We start from the raw sequence: 10609 nt of genomic DNA, 5'->3' as shown, positions 1-10609 counted from the left end.
ATAGCCATATAGCATAAAACAAATACTAGTATTATCTGAAACATTCTCAAAACGTTATTTATACATAGCTCATGAAAATTTATTCTGAAACATTTTTAGTTGGACATGGTCTAATGTTTTCTAAACGTTACTACTTGTTTCAGAACATTTAAATGTATCATTCTCAAAATGTTTGTAAAAAGCAAAAAACGGAACGTTCCTTCAATGTTTCTGAAGAAAGAAAAATGTTTTTGAAACATTTAGCGAAGAATCAGAAATAACATTTCCATAACTTAATGGGAACGTTATCAAAACGTTCTTAGAACATATTTTAGGTAGCTCTGGGTATAAATAATACAGCACCTTTAAAAATTAGCATCTCAAAGTGATAATAGTAAGCCATCAGTTTTAAACGCCTAAATATTTTAAGTGTACGCTATAAAAAACTATTGTGATTTTAACGGTTAAAAAAATGCTACAGTAAAAACCTGTTAATTGGTTACCAGTAAGTTGCCATACCATATACGGTGAATAACTGTAATTACAGTTAATGTAATTTTACAGTTAAATACTGTTAAAATTATGTTTTTTGGAAGTGAAAAAAAAAGTGTTATATAATTTACAGTGAAAAACCCTAAATTGACACACCCAGAATTTCCATGCATGACACTTCATATTTACTGATTCTGCTATGTTTCTTCAATTCTTCTATGTTTAAAACAGATATCAGTGCTTAAATATGCTGGTTTATTAACATAATTAACATCAGTTAATGAAATATGTGAATTTAAGTTAAGTATGTAAAACCTAAAATGTTGCTACCATATATTTAACGGTGAAGTTCTGGCAACCACAGCTTCCGGTATTTTACCGTAAATTTCCCATTGTTTAGTTTTTTAAGTGTAGGCATTAAAAATTGTAATTTGATGGATTTTAAGGCATATTTTTGTCGCTTCTATATTCTGTATATTGGCCGGAGTGATTTAATGACTCGATTTCTGATGTTGCATGTCCGTGTTTTCCCTAATTTATCCAGTGGACATGTGCATGTTGATCTCAGACTGGTGTGGCACGTCACACATCCTCTGTTTGCTCTCTCCGTTGGTAACCAGGAAACAAATGCACCCTTTCGTGACACGTCCCAGGTTCAGAGTGTGTGTGATCGCTATATTTGGAGCGACATAAAAAGCTTTCCACCAGATAACGGCCTGCAGTCACCGGGACACGAGTTCCTTTCTTGGTGTTGCAGTGTGTGTGATTGATGGCCGTGAAGGTTCGTGTATTCTGTCTAATTATAGTGAGAGCAACTGCTGGAAATATCCGGCCCATTCACTCCCCCTTGCATTCTCCGCTTTCTGTTTTTTTTTTGTCAGCGCAGGGGCCCAGGAATGTGATCTGGGGTGTTTGGCTTTCTGCTTTCCCCTCCCGTGCATGTGTGTGTATAACACACCACAAACCCTCAGGACAAATGGCCAAAATTGCTGACGTGGCAAACAGGATACTTCACTACTGCAGACATTATGTGAACGCCGGCTTCTACTGCGGCCTTCAATCCTCAAAACTAAACCGACCAGTCACAAATCACAACATTTTATGCAAATAAGGACTGGAAATCATAAAAAACTGAGTTTTTTTTACTTGAAATTACGTAATTGAATTAGAAATGATGGCACAGCTCAGCATGAAATGTTTTTCTTTAACGTTAATAGAACGCAATTTATCTGGTCTTCAATAAGGTTCTCAAAATGTTATTCATACATCGTTTATGAAACGTTTGTCTAATGTACTTTTTTCAAAACATTCAGACAACATTCAAAAGTAACGTCTCCATAAATAAGACGTTCACATAAACAAGAAAAAAGTTTTCAATAACATTCTTAAAATGTTATTAATTTATCAATCTTGGAACCTTTTTCCTAGTTGGCTGTTCGTCTAATGATTTTATAAAACGTTACAAACTTTCAAAAAGTTAAGGTTCCATAATATTTGTCAAATGAAAGAAATGTAACGTTCGCCTAAACAAGAAAGAAACCGTTTTTAGGTGGATGCTCATCTAAAGATTTTTTTAAACGTCACTATTTGTTTCAAAAACGTTCAAAAAAAAAATTTCCATAATGTTTGTAAATGAAAACTTTACATATTTCCTTACTGTTTTTGGTAACAAATAATGTTTCTAATAATGTTCATCTAATGTGACAACTTGTTTCAAAACGTTAAGAGAACATTCAAATGTAACATAATAATGTTTAAAAAATGATTTTTTTTTACGTTTGCATAAAGAAAAAATGTTACAGTCAAGTAACGTTAAGTAAAAAATGTTATGGTTGTAACATTTAAAAATTATATTTTAAATGTTACTACTCCTTTCAAAATGTTCAGAGAACATCCAAAAGTAATGTTTCCCAGAAATTTTGTTTCTGCTAAAGCTAAAGTTTTTTTGCTAAAGCTCACATAAATAAGAAAAAGTTAAAACATTTTGAAAAGCGCTAAGTTCTGAGAACATTCAGAAAGAACGTTTCCATAACTTAATGGGAACATTATCAAAATAGAAAAATTATTTAAGTGTAGTTATTTTGCACTGTATTCCAGTGAGATACTGTTCCTCATTAATCTGGAATCAAGGGTTTTAGTCTAAACAAACCTACCTAACCATAAACAAGTACTGCAAGTTGAATGCAAAAAGTCTCTATATCGAGGTTTGAATAGTTCTGAACCTACACAGCTTTGGAAATTTGGAAATGGTAACTATTTATCAAATCAATTACACTTAATATGAAAAAATTAAGATTCCTTAGACCTTCTGAGTTTGATACAACTTAACCTAAAGTACCTTTGTTTCGAAAATACACTGATGCACCATCCTAATCTGATATCAAGAGGCCTAGTGTTTGTATTGTTACTTTTTACGGCAATGCAAACTCACTTTCACACATTGCAAAACACGTCGTAATGTTCTTTTTGGATGCATGCGTGCTTCTAAACTAAATGCACAAGTAAAATAGAAGTGAATCATCTCATAAAACTACAAAAATCACAAAGGAAAATTTTTTGATTGGTGTGACGGCTGAAAGCATCCATTTGACGAGAACCAGCGAGGGAGGCCTTCGCAAACAAAAGACAGAAAGGGCTGCAACGTAACAGGAGTAGAGTGATTAATCTCTGACGAAAGTCTTTTCCCCCTCGGGGTGTTGGGTTTCAACACAAAAGGCGTGTTGGCATGGCTGGAATTCTCCAGGCAACGCATATCTTGCCATCTGAATCACCCGATCAATATTTGCTTTTGATTTAGATTCAAATACCAGCTTGTTGCCATTGTGTTATGATGACGTATTTAGCAATGCATGCTTGGCAATGCAATTAAATTGGATGAAAACAAATAAGCAACAACAAAAAGTTCAATTTGTTGGCTAAAAATAAAAATGCAATCAAAATATTCCAGTTGGAAGCCAAATCTGTTTTCCAGGTCAACCCGGTTGTGAAAGGGTTAACCCGGAGTACATGTGACTTGTGTAAGAACAGATCTCCATTCATTTGAGTGCTGTGTGAGAACAGTGAAGAGAGAGACGGGCGATCGAGCGTGACTCAGGAATTCCAGCACAGCCACATTTTATTAAGCATATGCTACGGCTCGACGGCCAACGCCGATAGCTTAAGCCTGCACCATTATTAATGCATTTGAATAGTTCAATTTGATTAAACCTAACAAAAGCCGATTAGAGCAAGACTGGAAAACATCAAGCTCAAGTGTTTCCATTAGTTAACATTAATGAATGCATTAACTAACAATGAGCAATACAATATTTATCCTTGCTTCTAATGTTAGTTAATGAAAAATACAACTATGCATTGTTAGTTCAAACATAACATTAATGTCATCTGTTGTATATAAGGTTAAATGTTGAAATTGACAATAACTAATGAATTTGAAATGTTCTCATTAAATCTAACAAAAGCCGATTAGTGCAAGACTAAGAAATTAAAAGCTCAAATGTTTTCCTTTATTAACATTAGCGAGGCAAGCAGGTATTAATCTTTAATGAACATTTTAATTACTAATACATTATTTAATAGGATATTTAATCTAAATAATAAATAAAAACTAAATGCTGTACCAAATGTAAGCTCATTTTAAGTAAATGTTAGTTTTAACTAACTAGACCATATAGTAAACCATGAAAACATTTACTAAATGATGCAAAAGATACACGTTTCAATTAGCTAATCCATCAACTAACAATGAGCAATACATTAGTTACAGTATTAATTCAACTTAATATGTTGAATGTATTAGTAAATATTGGATTTTTTATTAAACTATGATTAATAAAAGCATTAGAATTGTTTTATTTTAGTTTATGTTAACTAAGTAGCCAATAAAAGCATGGATATGTCTTTTCAGATGCCCCATCTGCTCCTGGAGAATATGTTTAACATTGCATGTCTTTATCCACCAAAAAAGGCCAAGTGAAAGATTGTTTACAAGCTCATCAACGCACAGCATGAGAGTAAAAATAGATGTGGAGTGTCATCTTGCACGCAGCATTAGGTTACTCCACATGGAGGCCGAAAACAATGTGCCATACAAGTCACAGCTTGCATGCAAGAGGAGAAAAAACTAAAAGATACTCTTCCAAATTCAAGCATTCTCTGGTTACTTTACCTTTGCAAATAGTCATGATATCTGTCACCATTACTGAGGCAATGAACTCCCAGCATGCACCAGGACAGAATCTCCTGAGCTGACGCTTGGGTTTGTTTAGTTCCCTTTTCGCTCTCATTGAGCGGTGCATGATTCAGCGAGGGCAGACAAGAAGCCAACCACAGACACGTCAAGATTGTTATTACAAGGTCAGAAATTGTATTTGGCAATTTTTAAACAAGTGCATACAATACAGCTAAAAGCGTTTCAGTTCTTGCCAAGTGCTTAAAGAGTATTAGTCACATTCTGTGTTTAAACATGGACTGCCACCAGCTCTACTAGTACAACCACTGAGGGGGGGGGGGGGGGGGGGGGGGGGGGGGGTTATAGCGCGTACATACCGTTTTATCTTCGGAAGAAACATAAACACAATGTATTCAAAAAAAAAAAGGGAAAATCAAAAAAAAATTATACAGCCATGTTTACCAAATGTACAGTTCCTTTCAGTTCATATGTACATGTCCGGTTAGTTCATGTTTGGATGGTATGCATTATGAGTTGTGTATATTATGCGCGAAAAATGCTAAATCAAGGGTCCCGCTCCTTTTTAACCTTTACGTCCCCAGCCAATATGGTGGCTATTTCGCCTTGCATGAACGCCCAAGGTACGTTGGAACCAACAAGCGGGCATTTCTCACCACTCGGGCAGTAAACCTCTCCCGTCGCCCCCTGCTGTTTGATGCTCTCGCGGGAACATGGGAAACAGAACTTGTGCGACGGAACGGACGGGCACTGGACGAAATGTGTGTCCTCGAGGCGCTCGTGGCACAGGGTGCAGCACAACGGCACGCTTCCGGGCGCCACCGAGGAATCGGGAATGCTCTGCGGATGCCCGGCCTGCGGGTCCATGCCGGGGATGTGCGCGGTCGACGTTCCCAGTGCGAGCCGCCTCTGTCCAGCCGAAGGCGATTGTGGGCTTCCGCTGTTGCGCCGTCCCGCGGCTGACGAGGTCGTGGAGTGCACCTGGTTGCCGCCGTCTTTAGGTGAGCCGGTACCGGCGCCCGCGTTGTCCGCGGCTAAAATGAGTGCGGCCATCGGTGACTGGCCGTTCTGCGCGGCGGTGGCCGCCTCTGGCGGGGTGGTGCGCGAATGCGGGGAGATCGTCGAGGGAGGAGCGGCTGCGAATGAAGAGGGCATCTTGAGCACCTCGGATGGAGACGGCAACCACGGCTGACCCTCGCCATTGAGCTTGGAGGCACTGCCCTCCCCGTCCGGCTCGGGAGAGGGTTTCCTTTTAATTCCCCGAGAGTGCTTACCACGGTCTGCATGGAGAGAGAGAGAGAGAGAGAGAGAGAGAGAGAGAGAGAGAGAGAGAGAGAGAGAGAGAGAGAGAGAGAGAGAGATAAACACTCAACTTAGAGACCTAATACTCGACTAAACAGCCCTTCACTAGTTCAGCGCTTCATGTATGGCCTGCTGTTGGCACTATTTTCTGGCTCCAGATAAAATGTGCCATGTGCCGACCAACGGATGATGAAATGGCAGCGATGTGCATCTCTTATGCTTCCAAACATTACGAATGCACAATCTAGAGAGTTTAAAGCATGCTTTGATGAATGCAAGTGCAAAAGTAATCAAGATGCATGATCTAGAGTTTAAAACATGCTCGGATTCAAACACAAATGCATGCGTATTCACAACAAGTCTTGACATCTCAGATTATTTTAAATACTGATCCAGTTTAAAAAATATGACAGTATCTGGAATTTAAAAGCTTTATCTGATGTTTTAAACTGTTAAATGCATGGGTAAATGATAATAATCTGGAGGTTTAAAGCATGTCTCAAATTATTCCTAAACCTGATTCAATTAAAAAATAGCAGTGTGGACACAATATGTAGTGTTTGAAAAACAAATGCATGTGTAAATAAAAATAATACAGCATGCTTTGACATTTCAGATCATTCTAAATATTGAATCCAGTTAAAAAAATACAAATCTACAGTTTAAAAGCATATGCTCGTGTTTTAAAAGACAGAATAAAAGCATGCACACAAAACTGCATGGAGTTAAAACGCATGCTCTGGAGAATGCATGAATAAATACGATTGTGAATAATCCGGAGCATGTTTTGATATCTCAAATTATTCTAAAGATTGAACGCCACACACAAAATCCAGTTTAAAAGCACGTTTTGATGTTTTGAAAGCCAAATGCATGCATGAACACACGACTGAGTTTGGTAGCATTATTTTAAAGATACAACAGTTAAGAATTTGGAGGTTAGAAGCATGCACTGATGTTTTAAACTAAATGTTGATTAATGATGTATAGACGCAAAATGCATGCATGGATGTTTAAAATATGTATTCTAAAAAATACATGCATGCGTAAGATTACGTGTGTAGCTTGAAAGCAATGATCTGTACCTGTTTTTAAGGCACTGGAGCTGCTCTCGTATCCTATCCTGTGCGGGAGCGGTGCATGCTCCTTCTTGAACCGGGAGTCGAGGCTGTGCAGCGTCATCATCTCCCGGACCGTCTTGCCCTTCTGAGTCCAGTCCTCGAGTCGCTTGTGTCCGTCGCTCGGGTCGCTCATGCTGTCGGCGCGGTGTTTGTCCTTCATGTCGTCCCCTCGCTTGCCCACATGCTCCGCCACTAAAGCACCGTGAGGGATCCCCATCTGCACGGATCTCCCGTTAAGCGCGTGCACCGATGGGATGCTCCCGTTGACCAGCGGAACCAGGTTAGGAGGCAAGGCGCCGGTCCGACGCGGGATCGGGCTCTGGCGGTTCAGCTCCGGGGGCTCGTCGGGCTTTGGAAACCCGTTCGGCACCGGGATCCCGTTCGCTTGTCGCCCCTGGTACTCCGGACCCAGTCTGGGGGGTCTGTCCGACGCGAGCGGGTAGCGATCCAGCGGCTGCGGAGCACGCGAGCCCTGTTCAGTGTGGTTCATGGGCTGGATGTCTTTCCCCGGTTTGCCCACCGGTCCCGGTGATCTGCCCTCCTGGAACCCGTGCGCGCGCTTCAGCTGCCGCGCGGTCTCGATCACGAACTCGATGCGGTCCGCTCCTTCGTAGTTGACGCATCCGCGGCACACGGGCTCGGTAAAATCCCAGATCATCGCCCACGGCATGCGGGGCAGATCGCACAAATAACACGACTGCCTGCGCGAGGCAGCGACCGCCGCAGACGACATGCTGCTAAAAAAAGAGGCAAAAATATGCAATTAAATTCTCCGAATGTTGCCTGTTTTGATGAGGAGTAGGGAAAAAAATATATAAATCTCGTTGTAGTTTCCCACTCGTCCGAAAAGCGAGAAAAACGGCGAAGTTACGCTCCGAAGTTCATGGCAGTGTGCGCGCTCCAGCCCGCGAGCTCTCGGTGTGGGAGCGGTGACGTCACCGCGCGGCTTCTATTTACCACTTGATTCTTCGACAACGCGCTGTGCGCATGCGCGTTGCGCTCCCCCCTCAACGAGAGCGTGGCGTCGAAAAGCGATTAAAAACATCGACAGAAAGAGGCAAAACATACAAGAGCGTGTGTATTCACGACGGAGCTTCGTCTGTCTTGCTATGCCACCAATATAAATGAAATGAAAACGTTAAAATGAGTAAAGTAGCCTAAACGAATTGTATAACATATTTCATTCACTGACAGAAAGATCGATTGGGTTTCCTACTATGCACTACATTCCCCAATCATAGGCTACATGTGTTAATATTTTAGCTAAAATGTTGAACTCACGCGTTTTTATAGATGGAATGTTTGATCAAACAGAATAACACGTACAGTTAAGTCCTAAATATATAAATTACTGTCCTGTTATTCTTTGATAATACCTATAAAACCATGAAATCATCCTCAAGTAACTGTGTGGGGTGAAAACCTCACAAACAACAGTACTTACGGTTAATTCAGGTAAACTGGGACACTTTATACCATTGAGATAAAAAAAAGTCTCAATTACCCCATTTGGAATGGATTTTATGAGTTATTATTTGGTATTAGTTGGTTTGACAGTCTAATAAACATTATATCCTGTTTGAAATTGGTTTTATTATATCAAAATGTCAAAACATGGTAAAAAAAAAAGATTTGACATTGACCTTCCATCCTCATGTGATCTGTCAATCCCTAAGTGAGCAACTGTGGCTCTTTATTTCAATCCCGTCTGGTCGCCAATTTTGTGTAAATAATCAAGTTTTATTGATTTTTAAAGGTTGTAGAGTTCATAATGTTTTGCTGGACAGTAATGACCCAATTACAGAAACAATGCAATGTTAATCCAATCCAAAATTTGGGAAAATAAATTAAAAAGCAAGGAATATTTAAGACATTAGATTATTAAAGTAAACTAATTGTTTCACATATTTAATTCAAACAGGTTTCCTACTTTTTTCCTGTCCCATACATGTGTTAATATGTTGAATAAAATGTAGAACTCACAAGTTTTTAAATTATTTTACAGTTTTTCTGTTGTCATTATCCCTTTCCATCCTGTTAGTCTTAGATGATAAAAAAATCCATAAGACAATGAAATCATTCTCCAGGAATAAACAGCAGTTAGTATTTGCAATGGAGTTATTTAAAAAAGATATTTGGTTTGCCAGTCTAATGAATTCCATCCTGTTTGAAATTAGTTTTATAACCTCAAAATGTCAAAACATGGTTAACTTAGTGAACTTTCTTCCTTTGATTTCAATCCTGTCTGGCGTCCTGTTAATTTTGTGTGTGAAAAAATAAAAGTGTTATTGACTTTTAAAAGTTATAGAGTTCATACGGTTCTGTAATGACCCAACTGGAGATCCAATGCAATGGCAACTGATTGCACAAAACCATTTTAAGTGCACTACTTTGAGTAAATGTGATCTTAAAACCCTCACATTCCAGTGGGCCAGCCAACACAACGTCACGCGCCACTGCATCCCTTTAACTCCACCATTACCTCAAACACATTCAAACAAAACAACCGCTGGAATGAGCCTCTGACTATCCAGCAGTTTTTAGGGAGCTTTTACTGATTAAATCAGTCATTTCGGCAGTAGTGCACTTGGGAGCCGTGTGTGTCTGGAATATACGTACACTGGTAGATTATTCATCCGCACTGGACTTTGTTCAGCCTCAAAGCCTGATTCATGCCTGCCAAGAGAACATGTGATTCATAACGGCTGGCAACATTATGAAAAGTCCCAAAGCGAAGCCCCCGTGGTTCTGCCGTTCCAATTTATATTTGTATTTTTCCATGCATGCCTGAAATTGAGCTATAGCCATTTTTTTTTGGCTGCATGTAGGACATAGGTCCAGCTCTTCTAAAATGAAAGCAAACATTACGATTATGTTACACAGTACTTGTTCACGAAATAGGGAGTTATGTCAACATTGCACCAATGCTGTTTTCCCCCCTCACTCCGTCTGCCTGAATGTTTTTCTGATCAGCACAAAAGGCTGATTTTCTCGGGGCAAGGCGATTCAGGAGCTACAGGCACCAACTGGGACTTGTTTTTGCAGGCACTCATGAGGAAGTAAGAGAGTTAGGCACGTACCTCACCCATCCGTGGAAAAACAAACCAAGCCTAAACTGGCAGCAGGCCAGAGATCTGTGAACACGCTCTGCTGGACGAGTCACTACAAAGCCAAAAACACGCTGACAGCGAGTGCATGTTGAGCGCAGCCCAGAAACAAGCATTTCTGTTTTGACAGCAGAATTTACAGCAGGTGGCCAGGAAGGGATGCATGCTGCTATAATGTGTCTAAAACCTAGACAAAATGGAAAATATGTAAATGCATGGGTCATGTAAATCTCCAACGCCAAAGGTTTCCCAATGTGATGCAATGCGTAACATTACGCCTGTCAATGCACCACCATGAATATACGACATGCGTTTCAGTTCCGCCTAAAAGCACGATTCAGCAACAGCAGGGAATGTGAATGACACAATGTTAGCCTTTTCTGCAATCAAATGGAATGCATTGTTCACTGTTATGGCTT

The 10609-nt window shown here is 39.9% G+C and overlaps 1 protein-coding gene across 1 annotated transcript; it reads right to left on the bottom strand.

The window, feature by feature from the left end:
- Positions 1 to 4814: 4814 nt before the first annotated feature.
- irf2bp2b (interferon regulatory factor 2 binding protein 2b) lies at positions 4815 to 8021 on the bottom strand. Its single transcript, XM_059529964.1, has 2 exons — positions 7048 to 8021; positions 4815 to 5940 (listed from the first exon to the last, which is right to left on the bottom strand). The coding sequence occupies exons 1-2, from the start codon at positions 7814 to 7816 to the stop codon at positions 5207 to 5209; spliced, it is 1503 nt and encodes a 500-aa protein (XP_059385947.1). The 5' UTR covers positions 7817 to 8021; the 3' UTR covers positions 4815 to 5206.
- Positions 8022 to 10609: the final 2588 nt, after the last annotated feature.

This window comes from Carassius carassius, chromosome 38 (genome assembly GCF_963082965.1).
Source record: "Carassius carassius chromosome 38, fCarCar2.1, whole genome shotgun sequence".
Lineage (NCBI taxonomy): Eukaryota > Metazoa > Chordata > Actinopteri > Cypriniformes > Cyprinidae > Carassius > Carassius carassius.
The sequence above is the reverse complement of the archived record's forward strand: the minus strand, read 5'-3'. Positions and strand labels throughout refer to the sequence as shown.

What these genes read in the sequence shown, in the direction of transcription:
- irf2bp2b (XM_059529964.1), bottom strand. Translation starts at nt 7,816, where the DNA reads ATGTCGTCTGCGGCGGTCGCTGCCTCGCGCAGGCAGTCGTGTTATTTG. An exon ending in CTCCAGTGCCTTAAAAACAG is followed by an intron (nt 5,941 to 7,047) that starts GTACAGATCATT and finishes CTCTCCATGCAG; the next exon opens with ACCGTGGTAAGCACTCTCGG.